This window comes from Cydia fagiglandana, chromosome 5, assembly GCF_963556715.1.
Source record: "Cydia fagiglandana chromosome 5, ilCydFagi1.1, whole genome shotgun sequence".
In the NCBI taxonomy this organism is placed as follows: Eukaryota; Metazoa; Arthropoda; class Insecta; order Lepidoptera; family Tortricidae; genus Cydia; species Cydia fagiglandana.
In genome coordinates, this window is record NC_085936.1 from 8,383,638 (window position 1) to 8,409,692 (window position 26,055).

The 26,055-nt window shown below is 41.5% G+C and overlaps 2 protein-coding genes across 2 annotated transcripts in view; one reads left to right on the forward strand and one right to left on the reverse strand.

Annotated features, from left to right (window-relative positions):
- LOC134664396 (odorant receptor 2a-like) overlaps nt 1-26,055 on the forward strand; it is a 188,491-nt gene that overhangs the window by 43,512 nt on the left and 118,924 nt on the right. The gene's annotated exons all lie outside the window — the stretch shown is intronic.
- On the reverse strand, nt 1,029-25,744 carry LOC134664384 (arylsulfatase B-like). The gene is made up of 8 exons (XM_063520973.1): nt 25,628-25,744; nt 16,121-16,208; nt 13,557-13,716; nt 12,761-12,987; nt 5,251-5,359; nt 4,035-4,187; nt 2,613-3,281; nt 1,029-1,401 (listed from the first exon to the last, which is right to left on the reverse strand). Exons 1-8 carry the CDS (start codon nt 25,654-25,656, stop codon nt 1,046-1,048), a joined length of 1,791 nt encoding a protein of 596 aa, XP_063377043.1. The 5' UTR covers nt 25,657-25,744; the 3' UTR covers nt 1,029-1,045.

Below are 26,055 nucleotides of genomic sequence, written 5' to 3' on the forward strand. Positions count from 1 at the left end.
AATACATATATGCATCTATGCTAGACTAGGAATCCTCTAGACCGAGTTTAGAGCAATTATTTCATGCAATGCAACCGATGATGCCTAAAATGCGGGGTGCGCGGGACGAGGTGAGCGAAGTCCCGTGCCGTGATTCATCCGTTCAAGGACACGAACGTCACACAAAGACACTTTCGACTCGAACATGGAGTAAAATTACCGTATGCGTGGCAGAGGGGGTAGCGCGACTATGCTCAGTCTGGAGGATGTTTTGTCTGTGATGCATAGTCATGCATGCAGTCGCATGTATTATCTATGTCTGCTGTAAAGCTAAATAGACAGCTCTTTATCATTTGTCACCGTGCCTGTCACGTTTTATCAAATATTTAAGTGCGAAAGTGACGCATGGCATGATAGATGATAAAAATGTGACCATGATACCGCTTCCGAATTGGCAGTACTTAATTACTACATATTATGTTGTGACGTAATATCCAAAAATCACAACTAGGGCTGCACCATTTTTTTACTGAAATTAATTTACCTTGAAAGGTCACTCACATCATTTTAGACATTTTTGTCGAATACCGGGACAAGGTGAACAGTGCGTAGGAATATCGCTACTGCAAGTGTTGATCCTCAAAATGGATCGAAATATGTCCAGTGATAATCGTCATATGACAATTTTGTATATTTCTTATATTCCAAACAGAGATTTTTTTAGGATATCTAAGAATATTGAAAATCATAATGTTAATATGTACGTATATATTTACATGTATTTTTTTCTTATGCTATATCACACGTTATATTTATTTCAAAAAACAATCAATTAAGTCTTTATCGAGTTGTACTCGTATACAACATGGAGGCGTTTGCAGTAACAACCACTCTATTTATAAATAAAATCACAACACTAAATAAAACATAACATAATAGAGAAACCTACAATAATAAATAATTACAAGGATCATCCGAAATCCGATATCGGTTCAGACAATGTGAACTAACGTAGTTACGTTAATATTACGCTAATAGTTATTAGACCCACTGAAATTAGCAATAACTACAGAATCGTTCTTAAAATGCACAAAAAGTTTCTAATGCCCACTGTGCCGTTGCAATTGACCATTATGGCAACGGTGGTATTCGTACTGTCAGCGTTGGGTTCAGTCTTTGCTATATTTATTTCTCCTCTTAACCTGGCCGTGACGTTGGTAGCCTGGTCGACCCAGGGCATCCAGAAGTAGTCGAAGTTGGCCGGGTCAGCCTGCGGTTGGAGGATGACAGGACCCCGTCGCATCTGTGTGGCCCATAAAGCCCGCAGTCTGCTAGTCAGCAGAGCCGCTATGTTACTAGCTTGTGTCCACAAATTGTGACTCTCCGTTGGATCACGCACTACATTGAATAGGCAACCTTGAGCTGAAAACGAACACATGTTGAGTCATAAAGATATCTTAGAATTTGTGTGTTCGGATCTTCATATCGAGCTTAAACGGTTAGTGTAAAAATGTCTCCCGGTAAAATGTAACCCAGAATCTTAGTGTAGATAGGTATTAGTTTTTAGGGATTGCTATTTGACCTTCTAACCAAGAGGGATACTAGGACTTGTCGGGATTTAACCTTCATCATCTATTAGACCTATTAACGATACTTACTCACGATATTTTACTTCATTGAAAAGCTAATAAGAAACGTACAAAGGTCTTTTTATTGTTAATATGAGCTAGGTTTCGAAGCTATTGTACGGTCATTACCATAGTGTAGACATTTTAAGTCATGTGACTTGCGAGAAAGTGACTATTGTGTCACTGAAGTTGCGACAGTTTGCCGAACCGATTTCGGAACATGCTATAGGCGCAAACGCAACCGTTCTTGCTAAGTGATCTTTTGTCAATGTTAAGTCACGAGAGATGTTTAGACATGATTACTTGGCGACGATTACCTATGATGATGGCTATTGCATAGGTAGGTGCTTTAGTACAACTTTTTTTCAGTGATCTGGCAAAATAAAATGCATTAGCAATGTTTTTTATACTTGCATTATGTAGGTACCGTAAAACCACCCAACTAGTAATGAATTACTAATGATTATAGTCAAATATCAATACTACAAATGGGCATTTTCATGTTAACTTGTACTTTAACGCGCGTCTGAAGTCGTGTTTCAGTAACATCTAACCGTTACATTCCTGACAAAATGTATGGGATTTGACATTGACCGTCAGTTTTGTAACGATTGCTAACTGGCTGTTAATGGTAGGTACACAGTTTAGTGAAAATGCCCAACTACGTGATTAAGTATCAAAACCAATGGTTTCTTTTTTCCTTTCTGTTTCAGTTATTTTTCTCATTTATGAATAATCTTGCCTCAGAACTGAGTAATTTAAATAGTTACGCCTAAACAAAGATATTCAAGTTAATTTTAGACCATGATTGGAAGATTTTAGACTATACTCGTAGTTCGATGATTTTACGGTACGGTGATTTTGTTATAAGCTGCGTACTTTCAATAGTTGTAGTGGTCGGTTATGTTATGTACAAAAGTGCGTGGTATAGCAATGACACAGCAATTTGTGATGCAACACTATTTGAAATGACACGAAGCCAATCTAAATAGGCATTCAACTTACTTGGTGTTGGTTCACAAGGTTGCGAATCCCGAACTCTATCCAGCTGTACGACGGCCGTGGCCCTCCTCATCGCGTGTACCTCATCCGCGTCCAAATACATGCCCAAAGTCTCGAGGGCCCTCGCTGCGTCGCAAGTTCTTAATATAGGGAAGTATTCCGGCGGTTGTTGTTTGTTCACCATAAATGGTGCCCCGTAATAACCATTGCTTACGCCTGTGACGTTACCAACTACAATTTTATAGTCTCCTGCTCTATATGCTGCATAAACATTACTTGCGCTGTCTTCAACAGTTATCAGCAGTTCTCTGCGATTTGATTCGCCGTCCTGTATTATGGAGTCCCATTGGTTTATGCCGTCAATATCTTTATTAACTGCTCCGCCTGCTGCCGCTATCAGAGTAGGCATCCAGTCGGTGATATGCATCAGGCCAGTCCAGACTCTAGGTCTGAACGAAGAGTGCCATATGAAAGCCGGGACCCGGACCCCGCCTTCCCATGGTGTATATTTTTTGCCTCTGAACGGCAAATTGATGCCCCAATTGTTGTACTGTCCATTCGTAGGCGCGCCGTTGTCTGACGCGAATACTATTATTGAGTCGTCGAGAATATTTCTGTCAGCTAAAGCCTTGACGACCAATCCAATACAGCTATCCAAATGTGTCACCACCTCTGAAATAACAAGAACAATTTTTTTTTTGCCTAAGTAGGTGTCCTACTGCTGGGCAAAGGCCTCCCCTCGTTTTCTCCTCATAACATGCCGATAACAAGAACAATTATGAATTATAAAAATGTAAGTATTTCGGATTCATTGTTTTTGACCAATACATTTGTTACTATTATAAAAAATTCTGAAACAGTCAATTTTAATATAAATGTGCTGCGAATTCAAAAGGTGTGAATTGGTGTGTTGAAATGGGTTTAAATTTATTAAAGAGCGTTTTTAACGGTCAGGTGACGCGCCTAAATTTCCTTTTTCATATTTCTCTTATTCACAAAATCGAGCAAAATACAATTTAAAATAAATTGTATTTTGCTCGATTTCTTCGTGTTTACAAACAAAAAAAACAAACCTTTATTAATTATTATGCGAGCAATGTTATTATCTTTTAATCTTGATAGGAATAAGAATCGATGACGGCATAAACATTGTTTGTAATTAACCTGCATACAACCATCAGTCAGGGCAAGGAAATTGAGTATTCTATATTTAATTCCGGCTGCTATGGTGTGCCGGAGTCGTATACGACAGAATGTAATGTTATATCCTCTAGCCGTCCAGAGACCTATAAAAAGGTCTCCTGTTCCATTCTAATCTAAACAATGTGTTGACAAAATAAAATTTCATTTTGCTTAGCAAAGTTTGACATATGGGCGGCTAGAGGATATCATAATGCTATTAATGAGGTTCAAATTCGAACCAACCTGCATACAGGCGTCTGTCCGGGTTCGCGATATGTGCGTTCTTCACGGAGGAATACAGCGGCGGCTGCAGCGACGCGCCCGGGTTGCCTGCGTGCGGCGCGTTGTGCGCGATGTGCAAGAACAGCGGCTGGGAGATGTTGTGACCGTTGATCACTGGAAAAAGTAAATGTTTCTTATTTCCAGCAGGGCAAAGCAATCGCGTATCTCGGCAACGACATTGAGCGTTTTGCGACGGCGGCAGCGATAACCATAGGTTGGAGCGAGACACAGCGATCAGACCTTTTGTTCCCATCTATGCTTGTCGCTGCCGCCGTCGCAAGTCGCTCAATATCGTGGCTCATGGCCGAGCCGTCATACATGATTTTCTAAACGATTTGATTGTGCCTAAAAGTATTTCAACTACAGGAATATAAAGTATTTCTTTGCAGTTTGATCTATCTCAGGGAGTTATATTTTTAATTATTATATTTTTAATAATAAAAACACTTACAGGTAATTATACTTTTAACCATATGTTTTTAGGGTTCCGTACCCAAAGGGTAAAACGGGACCCTATTACTAAGACTCTGCTGTCCGTCCGTCCGTCCGTCCGTCCGTCTGTCACCAGGCTGTATCTCACGAACCGTGATAGCTAGACAGTTGAAATTTTCACTGATGATGTATTTCTGTTGCCGCTATAACAACAAATACTAAAAACAGAATAAAATAAAGATTTAAATGGGGCTCCCATACAACAAACGTGATTTTTGACCAAAGTTAAGCAACGTCGGGAGGGGTCAGTACTTGGATGGGTGACCGCTTTTTTTTTTTTGCTTTTTTGTTTTTTTTTTTTGCATTGTGGTACGGAACCCTTCGTGCGCGAGTTCGACTCGCACTTAACCGGTTTTTTCTTAAACAGAATCATTGATACTGTTGAGCGCCGCGCCGGGGAGGTTTGAACTTACGGCCTACCGTGATTTTTGCCAAATTAAGGGTTAAGATACTTATGGTTTTGTTGATCCTATTTATGTAAATAAATAGAATGCATGTAAATAAGTAAGTACATGTCTGCCTTTTTATTATTTATACAAATACAGTGCAAACATAATCTAAAGTAGAGCCACTGGTAGTTATTTTATTTTAAAACACATTATTGACTTTGATATGATGCGGTATATATGTATATGATATGCACGAAATTAGGTATTAACTAATTACCAATACAATATTTACTTACCCCGCAAAGCTCTGTCTGTAAGTGCATCGACTATGTATCGTGTTTCAGAGTCTTGCGGTATATCGTTGTCAAACAAATCCACCCCAAACATTTGTCTCCCATTTGGCCACTGAAAATAAATGCGAAAGAGAAATGAGAATCGAATTTTGAAAATATTTTTTTCCATTTCAGCGTTTTCAAGCAAATCATGGGGAGGTACTCAAAGTTGATACCTAAGGTAAAGGTACTAGTGCTCGACGCGGTCCCATTACCTACATGTTACCTACATCTTGAAACTTAAGTCATTGTCAATAGAGGTGACAGCAGGGTGTCATCTATTGGGCATTAGCATGTCGAGCACTAGTAGGTTTACCTTATATGTATGTTCAACATTACGAGTATTGTGTAGGTACCAACTGAAGGGCTACCTACCACTAATCTCGGGCTCTAAAAGAAGTTGCGCGGTGATTTTCGAATAAAAGTTAGCTTTTGGAATTAAAAATAGTTTATTACATTTTTCTTTTTTACGAGTAATCTAGACACGCGGCAGCGTGTCAAGCCAAGTTCAAGCAAAGGAACTGGCTAGCCAGCGCCGAGTGTAATATTACACGAACCACTTGGTGCCACTTTTGACCCTTCTATAACTCAAAACATCTTTGACGTAAACACATAAAACTACGTGTGTTTAATTATATCCATAAGGATATCTAGAAGCCCAAATTTCATGAAGCTAGCTCAAACGGTTATAAAGGTATGAAGGTCAAAAAGTCGTAAATTTTAAGACTGACTTATGACTTATAGTACCTAAACCTAACCTACTTCCAGATGACCTAGAAGGATGAAATTTGGAATCCAGCTTGGTTATTGTGTGTAACCGTAGGAAAAAATCTAAAAATAAAATAAAGTTAAAAAATAGGGGGGGTCCCCATACAAAAAAACCACTTTTTATTGGGACTGACATATAAGTACCTAAACCTAACCTACTTCCAGATGACCTAGAAGGATGAAATTTGGAATCCAGCTCGGTTATTGTGTGTAACCGTAGGAAAAAATCTAAAAATAAAATAAAGTTTAAAAATAGGGGGGGTCCCCATACAAAAAAATCATTTTTTATTGGGACTGATATAAGTACCTAAACCTAACCTACTTCCAGATGACCTAGAAGGATGAAATTTGGAATCCAGCTCGGTTATTGTGTGTAAGCGTAGGAAAAAATCTAAAAATAAAAAAATAGGGGGGGTCCCCATACAAAAAAATATTTTTTTATTGTAGCGTTGGAACCGTTACAAGCAGATATTTGAAACTACCCCAATATATGTATTATTATATTTGCTATATTAAAATAAAGTTTAGTCAAAAAATAAGTGGTGCCCCATACAAAAAACTTTTAATACGCTCTAAACAACCGGCCAACGGTGTGTCGTCGGCGGCGCGCGGTACCACATAATTATACAAAGAACAGAAGTAAAAACCATACAGCGGAAACACAAGAAAAAACATTAAATCTCAATACCTGCCTAGTTTTCTTTACAAAAAGTATTGATATCCCACCAAAAACATAAATGTAAAAAAGGAGAGCCAAGTTCAATACAAAAATTATGCTTGGCTGTGGGGCTCGCCGCAAAAAGAATGGAGATCTAAATGAGTGCCACTGCCAAGTTCTATGCAAAATCCAAATATGTATTTATAGGAACAAAATAACATTATAAACAAGTATTAAACTCTATTTCTTTGCTTTATTGGATACCTATAACAATTGCTGTTATTTAAAAAAATGTGAGATCTTAAAGTAGGTTAGATTTGGCTTGGCCAGGTTTTATCAGAATTACAATATATATAAAATGATTGATATAATGAAAACTGGCCAAGTCAAATCTAACCTACTTTAAGATCTCACATTTTTTTAAATAACAGCAATTGTTATAGGTATCCAATAAAGCAAAGAAATAGAGTTTAATACTTGTTTATAATGTTATTTTGTTCCTATAAATACATATTTGGATTTTGCATAGAACTTGGCAGTGGCACTCATTTAGATCTCCATTCTTTTTGCGGCGAGCCCCACAGCCAAGCATAATTTTTGTATTGAACTTGGCTCTCCTTTTTTACATTGTACGAAGTGACTTCAATGGCGGTTTATTCTCAACTAAAAACATGGTCAAGCGCGAGCGGCCTACCCACCTATTTATACATATTAATAACTTGTTAGTTATATCTACCTACATGTAGTATTGTTATGTACCTACGAGTATATACTACACTACTTCCCCCCTCACCGATAGGTTCGATTTTGTCCATAGATATATGTACCTATAAGTATAATTAGGTCAAGCGAGCAACAGCTGTTATATGACTCATGTCGGAACTATAAGTAAGAAGGAATGTGGTGTTTACATAATTAGGCGTTAATTCTTACCTATTAACTAAAGTTATAACAAACGCAAAATCGTTTACCGGTTAAATCTCAAGATTGCTAGGGGTGAGTAACTGAAGTGACCTGGCGGCGCAGTTGTACTGTATAGGTACTTATATACCTATTTACTCTCCTCTTAATCTATGTAGGTACAATAAAGAAGGAAAAAAAAAATGTGGTGACTTAAAACTAGTGCTAATTATTAATAGTAGAAAGGTATCATAGTTTAAACTCTTATGGAACACTGTTATTCTTATATAGCACTAAATATTAGTAACTAATAAATATCTTTAATGTAATCTGAGTACCTGCTTTTCAATTGGAAAAGATTAGTGATTGTTTTGATTTGGATGATGCGGGTTGTAAAACAATACAAATTCCTCTGACATTTTTTTTTTGTAATTTATGTCTTGGATATATCTACATTACATATCTAATGTTAGCCAATAAGGAACAATAAGAGACAATTTTTATTCGCGTGTTTACGGATACACCTCTTCAAAACCGTAACGCCTAACAGGCATGCGAGCGCGCGACGGTCTGGGGCTAGCAGCGGGTGGCGGTGGTGCATCCCTCGGGACCCCACAACCAGCCGCCGCCAGGGGAGCCACGCGAACGTCCGGGGTCACGTCGTCGTGGCGTGCCTCGCCCCGGCGACTGGACTCGTCCGTCGGCGCCGTACCATTATCGTGGCGTGCGCGCAATTGATTTGTGTGCCGAGATATCATCACGCCTTCCTCTGTCTGAGCTTTAAAATTGTTGTTACCTAATGTCTGTACAATCGTAGCCTCAATCCACTTATGACCCTTACGGAAGTCTCTAGCCCACACTAAATCCCCGACTTCAAAGGACCTACTATTCTGGGGTCCACGAGCTATTTTTGTTTGCTTATTTTTTTCAACAGTGTCAAACAAACCGGTTTTGAGCAAGTCAAGTCTTGTTTTTAACTGACGCCCTAGCAACAATGCAGCTGGTGAGTCGTCCGTGGTGCAGTGCTTAGTGTTTCTATAATCTAACAAAAAGCGTTGTAAAAATTGATTAGGGTTAGTGTTTTCTTTCGTTGCTTTCTTTAAACATTTTTTTATTGTGCGCACAGCTATTTCCGCTTCCCCATTAGACGCGGGGTGGTAAGGAGCTGACGTGACGTGTGTAACCCCATTTGTCAATAAAAAATTTGCAAATTGTTCACTACTAAATGGGGGTCCATTATCTGAGACTAACTTGGATGGAATCCCAAATCTAGCAAATAACTCCCTCAACTTATCTGTGGTTGCTTCGGCCGTCGTGGTAGTCATAGGAAACACTTCTATCCATTTCGAATAACTATCTACGACTATAAGATATGTTTTCGCGTTGTATGACAAAAAATCTATGTGTATTCTATCGAATGCTTTTTTTGACGTAGTCCAAGGCACTATGGCTACTCGCGGGGGTGCGTCCGCTGTCTCTGCACAGACACGGCATGAGTTGCATAGCTGCTCGATGTCCAGATCTATCCGAGGCCACCAGACGTAGCTCCGCGCGATACTCTTACACTTGACAATGCCCAGGTGTCCGCCGTGCACCTCGGCCAGCACTGCCGCCTGTAGTGCCGCCGGTACCACGACGCGAGAGCCCCATATGAGACACCCACCTTCTATGTTGAGCTCCTCTCGTCTTCTATAATAAGGGAGCAGGTCTGCTACCACTCCTGTCTTCGGCCAACCTGATTTGACATATTGCGACACTAGATTGAGCGTTTTATCAGAGGCAGTTTCCCTTTTGACGTCGAGCGCGCGAATCGGGAAATTATTTTCTATAAACTGTACAAAACTGCAATCATCGCTGGCGTCGCTTTGGTCAACTATGGGTAACGGTAAGCGAGACAATCCGTCTGCTATGTTGTCTGCTGATTTTACGTACTCAATGTCGTACTGGTAGCCCGACAACAGTAACGCCCACCTAATGAGCCGGCCAGCGGCGGTGGCTGGAATGTCTGCTTTGGACCCAAAAATGCTTACCAGCGGACGATGATCTGTGCGCAGGGTGAACCGCCGACCATATAAGTACGTATGAAATTTTTTTATGCCAAAGACTATACTGAGTGCTTCGCGGTGAATCTGGCTATAATTTCGCTCGGCCGCATTAAGCGCGCGCGATGCATATGCGATGGGCCGTTCACCCTCCGCCGTTCGGTGCAGTATGACGGCGCCAACCCCCGTCTGGCTCCCGTCACAACATAGAATCAGTGGCAGACTCTCACTGTAATGAGTTAAAACTGGACTGTTCGTTAATGCGACTTTGATTTTGTTAAAGGCTTCTTTTTCCGGTTGGCCCCACTCCCACGTCTGTCCCTTTTTTAACAATCGGTATAATGGCGACAAAATGTCTGTAAACCCTCTAATGAATTTCGAATAAAAATTAACCATGCCCAAAAAGGATTTCAGTGTAGACGTGTTTTCGGGTGCCGGAGCCTCCAATATGGGCTTAATTTTATCATTGTCCGTTCTTACCCCATTTTCGGAAATAATGAAGCCCAAATATTTAACTTCTTTGGCGAACAATGTGCATTTCTCTTTGCGCAGTGTTAGCCCTGCGGCTTCAAAGCGATTTAGGACACTTTTTAAATTTTTGATGTGATCGGCTTCACTATTTCCCGTAATCAAAACGTCATCCTGATAAACTGTCACATTGGGAATTCCGGCCACCACCTGTTCTATGACGCGCTGAAATATTGACGCTGCCGACGCTACCCCATATACTAGTCTGTTATACATGTATAAACCGCGATGTGTGTTAACTACTGTGTACTTTTTAGAATCTTCGTTGAGTTCAATTTGCATATATGCTTCCTTCAAATCTAATTTAGAAAACAATTTTCCCCCATTAAGATTATTAAACAGCTGTTCGGCACGCGGAAGTGGATATCTGTCTACTTCTAACACGGGATTGAGGGTGGACTTATAATCCCCGCAAATTCTGAGGCTACCATTGTTTTTGACAACAACAACTAAACATGAAGCCCAGTCAGAAGAAGAAATCGGCGTAATTATACCTGCGCGCTCCATGCGCTCGAGTTCGGCGTCGACGGGCGCGCGCAGCGCCAGCGGTAGAGGGCGCGCGCGTCGGAACACGGGTTGTGCGTCCGGCCGCACGCGCAGCGTCGCGCGAGCGCTCACATGCCTTCCTAGGGACTCGCTAAATACGCGGGGATGTTCGCGCATCAATGCTGACGTATCTAACACTTCACTGCACGTGTTATTACTTTTGTCGATTTTTAACACTGAGTCTGTGACGATGATGCTCATGCCCAATGGTTTTATCCACTCCCGACCTAGTAACGGTACACCACCGTTCACTATAATATAAAGGTTCAGTTCTTGTGTAATATTTAAATACTCCACGTTTACACGTATGAATCCAAGAGACTGGATTAGTACATGATTGTATCCACGTAACTTTGAATCCTCTTTATGTAATGTGTGGTGTCTGAACAACTTTTTGTATAGATTTTCGTTAATACAAGCAACCGGTGAGCCCGTGTCAACATGCATGTGCAGCTTCTTCCCGTCGACAATGACCTCGGCAACTACCGGCTCCCGTCCCGTCAGTTCCACATGGTACAGGCCCTCGAAGTCGCCATTCTGGCCTGACTCCCAGTCCTCATCTGGATTACTGCCTGAGTCGCTATTTGCCGTGTGGGTTTGCGTAGTATAATTCATATCACGAATGTTGGGACACACTCTTTGTATATGGCCCTTTTTTAAACATATTTTACAAACGTACTCCTTGAACTTGCACGTGGCTCGGTCGTGACCTTGGTCGCCACAGCAGACACACTGTTGCCGTGGTTGTCTCGGGCCCCACGAGCTCCGGGCCGGCCGCGCCGCGGCGCCCGCAGCGCCCGCGCCGCGCCCCCGGGCCGCCGTGGCGGCCGCCGCGCCCCCGCCGCCGCCCCGCCGAGCGAAGCGCGCGCCGCCGCCGGCGCCGCGCCCGTGTCCCGGCGCCGGCGCCGCGTATACCGCATGAAGATCGTGTTCTTTGGAGCTAGAGGGTTTTTTGTCTACAACATTTGCGGCGTTTTTGGCAGCGGCCTCCAACGATACCGCCATTTTGTAGGCCTTTTTAAAGTCCAAGTCGTTTTCTTCACAAAACAAACGTTGACGCGTTGTTTCGTCTTTTAGGCCACATATGAACTGGTCCCTCAGGTTGTCATCTAAAGTGGTTTTGAAATCGCACGTTGTTGCTAGGTGCTTCAACGAGGCGGCAAACTGGGCAACCGATTCACCTTCGGTTTGTTTTGTTATACGAAACTTGTACCGCTCGGCGAGATAAGATGGCTTCGGCTGAATGTGCGACGCGACCAACGCGATCAAGTCGTCGTATTTAAGGTCCTTTGGTTTCTTTGGACTGCAAAGATCTACCATTAACTCGTATGTGGCAGTGCCTACACACGCTATCAGTATAGGGACCTTCTTCGCGTCATTTACATCATTGGCTAAAAAGTATTGTTCCACAATCTCACAATATGTCGACCACTTTCCGTCATTAATATCAAATGCTTTTAACTTTCCCACAGACATATCCTTTCACGTGCACTATCCACTATACAAATAACTTGTAGATTCGCGACTGCGCCAAATGAAATGTACGTAAAGGGTGATAGAAAGAAACACGAAGTGACTTCAATGGCGGTTTATTCTCAACTAAAAACATGGTCAAGCGCGAGCGGCCTACCCACCTATTTATACATATTAATAACTTGTTAGTTATATCTACCTACATGTAGTATTGTTATGTACCTACGAGTATATACTACAACAACAAATACTAAAAACAGAATAAAATTAAGATTTAAGTGGGGCTCCCATACAACAAACGTGATTTTTGACCGAAGTTAAGCAACGTCGGGTGGGGTCAGTACTTGGATGGGTGACCGTTTTTTTTTTTGCCTTGTTTTGCATTATGGTACGGAACCCTTCGTGCGCGAGTCTGACTCGCCCTTGCCCGGTTTTATTTTTATTGTGTAATTTTTTTTTTAGGTAGGTGCAACAAATATTCGGTATTCGGCCGAATAGTAGGCAACATTCGGCCGAATTCCGGATAGTTGACGAATATTCGTGGCATCTCTAATCTCACCTCATCAATTTTGTTATAGGTATAGTAATCGATGGCGCCTCCTCGCAAGCCGTAGTGCGAGTCGTATCCCCTGTTCGTCGGCAGATACTCCTCCCTGGACATGCCGACATGCCATTTGCCCACGAGGTGGGTGGCGTACCCCAGCTCCTGCATGTAGGAGGGCAGCAGTCGCTCCGTGAGTGGTATGCCACGGTCTTCTGAGTTGAATAAAGGAGCTCCGTGCATTCCTGGAATCAAGAAACAACATATTTACACAAAGGAGAAACTAATATATGTATACCTACTCCTAATGCGATATATTTTTATTATTTTCTTGAAGCTGTATCTTGTACTGGGGTGTACCAATATAGTATTTTATACAATCGTGATACAATAGAGAGCTTTTCAGCCGAGTATAGGTACCGTGTTGAGGCAACGAAGGTTGCTGAGCAAAATATTGACTTACAATGACATCAAGTTGAAATTGGCGTCATCGTCAATCTTTAAAGGGAAATTTTATAGAAAGTAGCTGAACGATGCCCCACTTACAAGAGAATAATTCTGCAGAATATGATGTAAAACGAGTCGTCATTCAAGGCCAATATTTCGCGCCTTAGGGCCCCCCACATCTAGCGTCTTTCGAGCGTCGGCGTCTGGTCAGCGCTATGGAAAATGACGTCGCTGCGCAGTTGCGTCGACGTTGCGTCAAGCGCGGCCATACAGTTGTAGACGCCGACGCTCGAAAGACGCTAGATGTGGGGGGGGCCTTAATAGAATCAATTAAACGGCCCTACCGGCTTGAATTAAAAGTCCTTACCAAGTCTCATAGGATATTTTCCCGTGAGCAGGGCGGTGCGAGCCGGCGTGCAGATTGGCTCGCTATAGTACTGCTGCAGTATGACGCCCTGGTACGCCAGGTTGTCGATGTTCGGTGTCAGGATCTGATTCGAGCCGTGAAAGGACACGTCGTTCCAGCCCTGTAATTATTACATAATCACGTCACAGTAAACTAAACTTGCACTAGACTTGACTTTACTAGCTAGAAATAGGTTAGACAAAAGTAGGTATTACATGATTCATGCAACTGTAGTTGCGAGCTGTCACCCTTATTTTCACATAATAATAGAGGTCACTGAAAAATATCAATCATGTGAGTGGTTATTTATGTCCAGCCTTTGCAACGAGCCTATATTATGGCGGTATTAGGGTGACTGTTATACTCACGGGCCACTACATGCCACTACATAGTAATTGGCCACTCTTACCAATTGGCTTTTTAGGGTTCCGTACCCAAAGGGTAAAACGGGACCCTATTACTAAGACTTCGCTGTCCGTCCGTCCGTCCGTCCGTCCGTCCGTCCGTCTGTCACCAGGCTGTATCTCACGAACCGTGATAGCTAGACAGTTGAAATTTTCACAGATGATGTATTTCTGTTGCCGCTATAACAACAAATACTAAAAACAGAATAAAATAAAGATTTAAATGGGGCTCCCATACAACAAACGTGATTTTTGACCAAAGTTAAGCAACGTCGGGAGGGGTCAAAAAAACAAAAGAAAGCAAAAAAAAAAAACGGTCACCCATCCAAGTACTGGAATGTAGGTATAAGTAACATAATCTATTATTGTAGTAGGTACATATAGAGGAGAGTCATCTTACATGACTCTCCGTATATGGACTACATTTCTAACCTAATATGGAGGAGAGTGATATTACATGCCTCTCCTTATATGTACCTACTACAATAATAGATTATGTTACTTATACCTACATTCCAGTACTTGGATGGGTGACCGTTTTTTTTTTTTTGCTTTCTTTTGTTGTTTTTTTTTTTGCTTTATGGTACGGAACCCTTCGTGCGCGAGTCAGACTCGCACTTGCCCGGTTTTTTCTGATTTGTTAGGAGTGGCCATTTACTATGTAGTGGCCAATAACTATAGCAGTCACCCTATATTCTTCTTAGTGTTCTTATGGCCACTTTACATGCTCATCATGAAACCAATCCGAAGATACTATAGCATTGATTGTTACCGAAGTTATATGTTTGTAAAATTTCAAGTTAGTGGAACATCGGAAACTGGTTTTCAATTTTTGGAAAGTTTGATACAGTTTTAATGTTAAAGTCTGGTTAAAGTGGAGAGTGTGACCGGTGTAATCTCGACTGTAAAATGCCAATAAAAATGAAAGGCCTCGTGTCACCATCATAATTAAAGGCCGGTCCTCACTTATGGCAGCGAAATATGGCCAGTTACCCCGCGACATGTCCAAGCCATCAATGATCCATGTGCAAAAGAAGGCCGCCTGAATTCGTAGGCAACAGAGCTCTTAGCTTTGCTTTGCTTTGCTATGCTTGGGCATATTTTTATATATTTTGCTATGGGAAGGTCAAACCAAGGCATCGGTGCCGCAATGTCGGGATAGAGCGAAGTGGAAGGGGAAAATCAGAAAAGCGGACCCCGTCGTAGTCAGCATCAGAAGTTGCTAAGCGGCCCAGGTGTCCAAAATGATCTTGACGTGACTCTATTGTTAAGAGAATAAGAGCGTGTCAGGGTAATTTTGAATATCTCGCCCGCTTAGCAACAGCTGCTGACTCTACGGGACAAACAGAAGAAGGATGATGATGATGATAGAGTTTTCGCCGCGTCAATCCAACAAAAAACCGTTCGATAGCGTTTTTCAATAAATAAATTGGCATTATGGCCACGCCCCTGACACTGACGTGTCGACCAGACCTCCTGATCGCAACTGATGGATCATTTAGCATGCTCCGCACTCACTGTTGCGCGGGCGCCGAGTTACGCAACCCACTAATTACCGCGGGTAAACGCCACATTGTCCTTGGCCTCGCATCCTTAGAGCCTGGACTGGTTTTCCGGTCAATGGTATTAAGAGTTTTGACATTACACTAGACTTATATCGACCGAGATATGAACCGTGATTACCTTTTGTATTGTTTTCGAGCTCCCGATATTTCAACTCAGTTACATGCATCTTGTTTTGATGATAGCGGGTGTTGTCCGCGATATAAGTCTAGACTCTGGTGAATCTAACCGTGAATCATTCAAAACTGTTATTGTTTTCGACAGGTGATTAACTGAATATCTAGAGACCAATTCGAACGTACACTTTGACATTGAAATGATATGTAAATAATGTCATTCAGTTATCATTCGTGCGTGCATTTCACTCGTATTTGACTGGACTTGTTATGACGCGAGCGTCTTTCGATTGATATAAAGACACAGATTACCAGTTTGCCGGACGATATCAGCCTGTCAGTTAAACACAACTGACAGGCTGATATCATCCAGCGAACTAGTAAGTAATCAGTGGGCCCCTTAATGCGAATGATGGCCACATAATGAGTTGTTTACACTGACCATGTCATCCACCATGATGAACACGATATGCGGAGGCTGAGACTGCGCAGATGTAGCCGCAAGCAGCAAGAGGACACACCATAGCTGCCTGACGAAAAAAAAAAGAAAGTTAAGGTTTCATTTCTGCAGTAACGTCTTGATCAAATATGATTGCACAATTATTGCAATACAAGTGCGATGTATGATGTTGAGACTTATGATGGTAACGGGCCACCTACCTACATTATTTACTATGCATGTAAGTAAATGGCCCATACTTCAGGAGGCCCTTTAGGGCCATTTTCTAAAAAAATATAACCTTCGCCCATGGACATCCGCAACACCAGAGGAGTTAAGTACCTAATTATTATTTAAGTGTGTGCATGTGGCTTTACCAAATTCATCCAGCAAATTAAATCATTAAACATGAGGCAAATTCAAAAAATGTAGGTACCTACTTAGGCACGGAAAGTAGGTATTTTAAATTCGTGCCTTGTTCTAATAAAAGCAGTGGTTATTTGGACTACAGAGTGTTGTTAAAACAGGTTTAATGGGTCTCCTGTGTCACATATTTAACACGTGAAAATTGCCGTATAACAAAAACGAAAAAGTAAAATAAATATTTTAGGTAAATACCTTATTCAGCTCAAAACTTGTTTTCGTTTTGCAAACATTCCTGTTTTTTACAAACTTAAGTACCTTCGTATATATAAGGTATGTATACCTAATTCAAACGCAAATTCAGCATGCATTTATGCAAATTTACCAAATCAGTATACCTGTGGCTGTTATAAATGAATATGGGATTTATAACAACCAGGGTAATTGAAGAGAAATGATACATATCTACACTTTTTTTAACTACAAATATAAATAAATAGCATATATGTACATCTCATCCTACTATCCGTAGACCTCGAGCGCATAACCTAAAACTGAATGAATATAATGGCTCCGCCATTTGGAAAAATATCCAAAAATTGAATACTAAAAAACTATTCAATCATCGAACATTGCTCAGGAGAATTTTAAAAAAATTGCAAATTTTCACGAGAATCTTTTGAGAATTACGACCAGGGGGCCGATTTTTGGTGGAAAACGGCGAAATACTAATTTTTGAAATTCGAGCGATAGAAATTGGGAATCTAGTGGTATTTACCACTCGTTTTCAATTCTATTAGTGGAATTTAAATGCCTAGTAGTGGAGATATTATTTAATGAAATACACGAAATCGAGTGGTCGAATTTCAAAAATCGGTCCCCTGCAGAGAAGAACATCCGGACGTACGAAAGCATTTTTGCCCAAGCTGAAACGGAGACCTTCGCTAACGCTCGCTCAATTAGCAGGATAGGTATTTTTGGTCATTTGACTATTGGTTTTTAGTTGTTTTTAACCGACTTCCAAATCTCAAAGAAGGAGGTTATCAATTCGGTTGTATGTTTTTTTTTTTTATTTTTTTTTTATGTTTGTTACTCCATATCTCCGTCATTACTAGATCGATTTTGAAAATTCTTTTTTTGATTGAATGTATATGCATACAGATTGGTCCCGTTTTTGTCAAAACCCAGTTCTGATGATGGGATCCATGAGGAATCGAGGGAACTCCTCAAATCTTAAAGGCATACATATAGTGATTTTTGGGTTTTTATCAACAAATCAAGCATATACACCCAAAAAAGTGACATTTGATGAAGTGGAACTGCTGATGATGATCAGAACAGAACTCTTCAACGACGCATAGTTCACGGTTGGCGATTTGTCCTCGTCGTTATGTTTGTTAAGCAAGTTAAGTTTTTAAGCCACATTTTTGTCAAGCTCGAGTTCTGATGATGGGATCCATGAGGAATCAAGGGAACTCCTCAAATCTTAAAGGCATGCGTATAGAGATTTTTGTATTTACATCAGAAAATCAAGCATTTACATTAAAAACTGTCGCATTTGATGAAGTGGAACTGCTGATGATGACCAGAACAGAACTCTTCAATGACGCATGGTACACGTTTGGTGATTACGAATTTCGATTTTGACTTGGACTGGGACCCGGACTCGGACTCATACCCGGATCCGGTTCGGACCCGGACCTGGACTCGGATCCGGATTCGGACCCGGACTCGGAACCGGACTCGAACCCGGACTCGGATCCGGTCTCGGACCCGGTCTCGGACCCGGACTCGGACCCGGACTCGGACCTGGACCTTGACCCAAAAATCCACTATGATACCTTAACTAAATAAACAACTATGATTACCTACCATAAAATTAATGTAGGTATAAAGTACGATGATGCCAATCTTACTAGCCCCTCCCGCTTAAACCCCCGTACACCGCACGGCATGCGCCATTAAGTGGGTTAGGTTAGGTTTGAACTGCGATCCTCACAGAACCGAACAAGGATTAGGTTAGGTTAGAACTGCGAGCCTTACAGAAACGAAATGCTACTTGAAAAGTGGGTTTGATTAGGTTCGAACTGCAATCCGCACAGAACCAAACTGCTATCTGAGGAGTGGGTTAGGTTAGGCTAGAACTACGACCCTCATGGCTCCTCTTCACGATGGGCCAACGCCGGCCACTCCAAGGGACGCATTTATGCGTTAGAGGGAGCAAGTGATATTGCTATCTCATTCTACCGCATGGCTGCGTCCCTTGGAGGGGCCGGCGTTGGCCCATCCTGTACAGGAGCCATTATACAGAAGCGAAATGCTAGTAGAAAAGTGGGTGGTTTTACCTCCTTTTCCTCATAGTGTACAGTCACCTGCAATAATATGTTACGCAACGAAGGCCGCAAAAATATCTGACACGATCTTATTTGTAGAGCCATAAGAGCGTGTCGCATATTTTTGAGGCCCTTGAAGAGTAACATATTATGGCAGGTGACTGTACCTACCATCTACAATAATCTTTCATCGGCCCCCATGGAAATCGGTTTTTTTTTCTTAAAAATTATGTTTAATAAATAAAAGAGAACTCGAGCTTTTATTTTTTAGTAAATAAAATATTTTTGAAGTAACCTAACCTACTTTATCAAGTTACAAACTATACGATAACGAAACTATTGCTAAAAAAAATGCAATATGTGTATATTGGTCAAATTAAACAGTTTTTTGTCGCTTACCGATAACATGCTTATAAATTACATTTGCACTTGCAGTTAGTGCAATATACTCGTACTTTTTTGGCAAATATTTCAATAGCATATTGACACTTCAGACCAATTGTGGCTAACATATAGCGAACCACAAAAATCACAAAATTGGTTGTGAAAACAGTAAGGCCTAGCCGATCCCATACAACATAAAAAGAAATGCTTGTCTACTACAAGCATTTCTTTTTATAGTTTGTAGTTGTTGACTGCTGTTGAAAAAATTATCAGTTTAGTCTAAAGTCCCTTTTTTTAGCATTAGAAAGAACTTCGCAGAAGTAAGCTTGTGGTTCCAAATCCGGCACTTTTAGCGGTAATCATTTGAAGTAAATTATATGTATTGACCATGCTACATTAGATAATTCAATAATTATTATCAATTAAAGAGCCTGTTAAAAACTGCACGCTTGCTTCTGTGGAGTTCTTTCTAATGCTAAAAAAACGAACGAAGACTAGGTATTCATTGTTATATGGAAATCCAATATGACCGAATAAATAAATGGTGTCGGATAGTTTACGATCTGAAGAGTCAATAAGGATAACTTTTGGTGAATATTATAACGTGTATTAAATAATTCCATGTATGCTATAGTTCTCCGTTAGCTGCTTATTTATGTTACCCTGACAATTAAATTATTGGTTTAACTAATAAATAAATATTATAGGGACATTCTTACACAAATTGACTAAGTCCCACGGTAAGCTCGAGAAAGCTTGCGTTGTGGGTACTCAGACAACGATATTTATAATACACAAATACTTAAATACATAGAAAACATCCATGACTCAGATGATGAGATGATTCGCTATCGGGCTGCGCTATTTGCATCTCTGTCCTCTATATATCAAACAAAAGCGACGCAACAACGAAGCACGAAGTAAGTTTCGTATCTGTTTTATCGTTATTTCTATAACCGTGATCTCAAATAACTTATTTAAAGTTTACAAAATAACATTAACCTATCACTCACTTAAATATCAATCGTGTTAGTCAATATATTTCAAATAGGTCACAACATTACGTTAAAACATCGAAACATAAATAATAGTTATGAGTTTTTTTTTGTAATACGAAATGAAGACATCGGCTAAAGTTTACTATTTTTTTTTTATCAGAAATCCACCGAAGCACATGGTACAGGAAAGTAAATAAAAAAACCGGCCAAGTGCGAGTCGGACTCGCGCACCGAGGGTTCCGTACCATTACGCAAAAAACGGCAAAAAAAATTATTTGTTGTACATATGGAAGCCCTACTTAAATACATATTTAATTTATTCTGTTTTTAGTATTTATTATTATAGCGCCAACAGAAATACATCATTTGTGAAAATTTCAACTGTCTAGGTTTCACGGTTCATGAGATACAGGGTGACAGACAGACGAACAGCGGAGTCTTAGTCATATAAATATGATTGTAATATAAATAATAATATAATGTGTAAGTGTGCGGATAAAGTGCAAGTGCAAATGTAAGTACCACATGTAACTATTAATAGCTTTGTAAAGTATTTTTTCGTGCAAAATGTAATTAATTAGCATATTGTTGTGAATTTTTACTACGTCAATGGCAAACAAACATGCGGCCTGCCTGATAGTAAGCGGTAACCGCAGTCTATGGGCTCCTGGAACAGGGGGAAGCGAATATTAAATTTCGATCACTCGAAAATCGGTCGGAAATGGCGAAATGCAAATTTTTGAAATATGTACGATAGAAATTAGGAATTTAGTGGTATTGGCCACTCGTTTTCAACTCCATTAGTAGAATTTAAATGTCCAGAAGTGGAGATATTATTGAACAAAATACACGAAATCGAGCGGTCGAAATTAAAAAATTGGCCCCCTGGAGGTGTGTTATATATATTATAGTGTAACCTACATGTATTATTTGTCCGCTAATTATAAAAAAGGGATGTAAGGGAGAACAAATATCACCTCAGTGCTCCCACCAACCTCACCTGCTCGTGGTGCATCCTGCCGGACAACAGACGAGGCTCTGGACCGACTGATGGCGGTATAACCATTTGTAAACAAGCGTAGCAAAATCCAACAGACCAGTGTCGGGCAGCAGCGACACTGGTGCGATATGTTACGCTCTGCGATCGCCAACCCGCCTGCCCAGCGTGGCGATTATGGGCAAAGCCTCCATGGAAGCACACCAAAAACCACGGCCCCCAGTTCCCGGTCGCCCTGTCGTCCGGGACCACGGCGGCGGTTTCGGTAACGGTAGGGTAGGGGGTGCGAAGAATCGCCGGGTGACGGAAGGCCGCCACAAACAACTGACCTTGGCGACGTACAACGGACGCACGCTACGGCTGGATGAGCACCTGGCACAACTCGAAGAAGAACTCGGAAGGATAAGGTGGCACATTCTGGGATTATGCGAAGTCCGAAGACAGGGGGAGGACACAGTAACCCTCGAATCGGGTCACCTTATGTACTTTCGAGAGGGAGACCAGCTATCCCAAGGTGGCGTAGGGTTCCTGGTAAACAAAGCCCTCTGTGACAACGTCGTGGAAATGTCGAGTGTGTCGAGCAGGGTTGCGTACCTCGTAATTAAGCTCAATGAGAGATACAGCCTCAAGGTGGTACAGGTTTACGCACCGACCTCGACACACACGGACGAAGAAGTGGAAGATATGTATGATGACATATCGAAGGCCCTACATCGCACCACCAAGGCCCACTTCAACGTTGTCATGGGTGATTTCAACGCTAAAGTGGGAGTACAGAATTGCAGCGAGTCGGTAGTAGGATCCCATGGTTTTGGTAGCCGGAATCATAGGGGGCAAATGCTTGTCAACTTCCTCGAGAGAGAGGGGCTTTTCTTGATGAATTCGTTCTTCAAGAAAAAGCCCCAAAGGAAGTGGACATGGCGGAGCCCCGATACTATGACAAAAAACGAGATCGACTTCATCATAACCGACCAAAAGCATATATTCAGAGACGTCTCAGTGATCAACAGGTTTAACACCGGTAGTGATCACCGACTTGTTAGAGGCTCTCTGAATATCAATTATAAGCTCGAACGTGTCCGTTTGATGAAGTCCAGGCTCCGACCTAGCCTGCTCCAAACCATGGTAGGATCTGAAGCATTCCAGTCAAACCTGGAGAACCGATTTGCTGCCGTGGAAAGCACAAATGCCGTTGATATAAACCAGACCCTCAAAAATGTGGTTGGAATCCTCAGGGATGAAGGTACGAGATTTTGCGAAGTACAGCGTAAAGCCGGGAGGTCGAAGCTTTCGGAGGAAACCCTCAGGCTTATGAAGGTACGACGGGAAGACCCACCTGCCACTTCGTCACAGCGAAGGGCTCTAAACAAGAGGATTGGCAAACTAGTACGACGTGACCTCCGGTGTGCCAATACACGCTTCATTGAGCAAGCGATTGAGCAGAATCGGGGGTCAAAAGTTTTTGTCCAGTCCCTTGGAAGAAGCCACCTGACGAAGCTGACCACAACCGGTGGGGCTGTTGTATCGTCCCGGTCGGGGATTCTCTCTGAAATCGAATCCTTCTATGGCCAGCTATACGCTTCGCATGCATCTCAACCAGATTCCGAAAATGAGGATTCGAGAGCCACATTAATCCGCCACTTTACCGAAGACTTGCCAGAAATCAGCACTGACGAAATCGAGATGGCCCTCAGACAGCTTAAAAATGGAAGAGCCCCAGGCGAGGACGGCGTTACAACTGAGCTTCTGAAAGCGGGTGGCAAACCTGCACTGAAGGAGCTCCAGAACATCTTTAACGCCGTTCTCTTCGATGGGAGAACTCCAGAGGTGTGGAGTAGGAGTGTTGTCGTGCTGTTCTTCAAAAAGGGAAATAAGTCCCTATTGAAGAACTACCGACCTATTTCGCTCCTAAGCCACATCTACAAGCTGTTTTCGAGGGTCATCACGAACCGCCTAGCACGAAGACTCGACGAATTTCAGCCACCGGAGCAGGCCGGATTTCGAGGAGGATACGGCACCATAGACCACATCTTCACAGTGCGGCAGATCATACAGAAGACTGAAGAGTATAATCGGCCCCTGTGCTTAGCATTTGTGGACTATGAGAAAGCCTTTGACTCCATTGAAATCTGGGCTGTTCTGGATTCCCTGCAGCGATGCCAAGTCGACTGGCGATATATCCAAGTGTTGAGATGTCTGTACAACGCAGCTACCATGGCCGTCCAAGTCCAAAACCAGCAGACTAAGCCTATCCCCATGCATCGTGGTGTGAGACAAGGGGATGTGATATCCCCCAAATTGTTCACAAATGCTTTGGAGGATATGTTTAAAACGCTCGACTGGAAGGAACATGGTATTAACATTAATGGCGAATATATCTCACACTTGCGATTTGCCGACGACATCGTTATAATGGCTGAGACGTTGCAGGATTTAGAGCATATGCTGACCGGTCTAGCTGATTCTTCTCAACGCATAGGTCTCCGGATGAATTTGGACAAAACGAAAGTTATGTTCAACGAACGTGTTGCTCCGGGACCTATTGCAGTACAAGGGGCTGTTCTCGAGGTTGTTCAGGAATACGTCTACCTCGGGCAAATACTGCAGTTAGGACGGAACAACTTCGAGAAAGAGTCGAATAGAAGGATACAGCTGGGCTGGGCAGCATATGGGAAGTTGCGTCGAGTCTTCACGTCGTCAATCCCACAGAGTCTGAAGACAAAAGTCTTCAATCAGTGCGTCCTGCCCGTGATGACATACGGAGCCGAAACGTGGACACTCACGGTAGGACTGGTTCATAAATTCAAAGTCGCTCAGCGAGCTATGGAAAGGGCTATGCTCGGAGTCTCTCTGAGGGATCGTATTCGAAATGAAGTCATGCGTCAGAGAACTAAAGTCGTCGACATAGCCCACCGGATTAGCAAGCTGAAGTGGCAGTGGGCCGGTCATATTAGCCGTAGAACCGATAACCGTTGGGGTAGACGAGTTCTGGAGTGGAGACCGCGCATCGGCAAGCGTAGCGTAGGACGCCCTCAGACTAGATGGAGCGATGACCTTCGTAAGGCGGCTGGCAAGAGCTGGATCAGAGTTGCCGCAAATCGTGCTCAATGGCGTGCAATAGGAGAGGCCTATGTCCAGCAGTGGACGAGAGTAGGCTGATGATGATGATGATGATGATGATGAATTATAAAAAAAGGTTTATAATGAATTATATGTACCCTACCTGTTTTAAATAAAAACGAAACTTTTAGACCTTCCCCATTAGTTCATACGCTACAGGGGGCCGATTTTTGAATTTCAACCACTCGATTTCGTGTATTTCATTAAATAGATTTAAATTCTACTAATAGAATTGCAATCGAGTGGTCAATACCAATAGATTCCAAATTTCGATCGCTCTTATTTCAATAATTAGCATTTCGCCGTTTTCCACCCATTCTCGAGTGACGAAATCGAGCGATCGAAATTAAAAAATCGGCCCCCTGGTCTCTTTCCCTTATTACCTATCGGTTTTATAGTTTAAAATTTTGGAAATACAACAATTTGGTACCTATTACAAGTATATGATTGTGATATAGTGTGACGCAGGCTTCCTAATAGGTATACACAAGGGCCAGTTTCGGCCAAAAATCCTTCGGCAATTTGTTTTAGGAAAAATTGAAATAAAACGTATTATCTTTCAAAATGTTCTCCTTTGGCTTTGGTACACAAACGCAAACCTAAATATTGTAAACCTATGTTAAGATTATCAACCTAGTTTATTAATTTGTGCTATCAATAATAATTATGCAGTACAAAATTGTCGACGTAGGAATTTTTGGGCCACCCTGTATGTGTGGCCAATACGCTTCATAATAAAGATTACATTAACGGCAAGTAATGATGATGAAATAGCACTTTTCGTGCGTATGTCAAAAGTTTAAAGGGCCACATGTACTTAAAACGTTGTACGATACACGTGCGAATAAGTAACTCACAACTCGTGTCGATTTAAAATACTCCCTTCGGTCGTGCCTTAATTTATCGCCACTCGTTTCGAATTTCCTCTTTTCCGCACTTGTATCGTAAATAACTATTTTAAACTACTATATTATATTGAAAAATAGAACATGGCACTTACTTATATATTCACCATCAATAATTGCGTATGAAACAACGCGCAAAAAGCATCTGCAACACTTTAAATTGTTGTAAATATAGAGACACATCTCTTTTGGTTAAGCTATCAGAGAAAGGTCCGAGTAGATACTTTTGACGCTTAGTCTGATACGCTTCATTGATGATGTTGACTGTACCATAAGACCAAAGTTCAGTCATAAAAAAAATAACTGTCTTGCAACACTATTGTAATTTTAGATAATCCTCCTTTTGTTATTTAATTTTGTCGAATACTAAACCTAAACTAAATGCTGCAAAAATATTTTTTTTTACTTACCGGCTCAACTCATAAAAATTAAATATCATTTTTTAAGATAAAACTTTTTTTCACAATCACGACACTTTTTATTTAGACACAAAGTTAATATTTAACTTAAAGATTGTTTTAATGACATAACTTTTTAATTTTTTTTTTTTCGTTCAATGTTATATTTTTTTCAGGCGCTGCACGTATTCGCTATCTGCCGGCCCGCACGCTCGCAACCGAGTGGTTCGTGTGGCATGAGTATCGGTAGTGACTTTGTGCGGATAAGGTTAAGTTTACTGTTGTCTTTTTTACCGGGTGAACTAAATAGATAAAACCTACTTCATATTACAAACCTTTTTTTTAAGATTTACATGCCTTGTTTTCTTGTTCAGTTGTTGCTAATTGATGTTGATTTTGGATTATTTGCAAGACCTGTATTCGTTACACTAGACATGTAA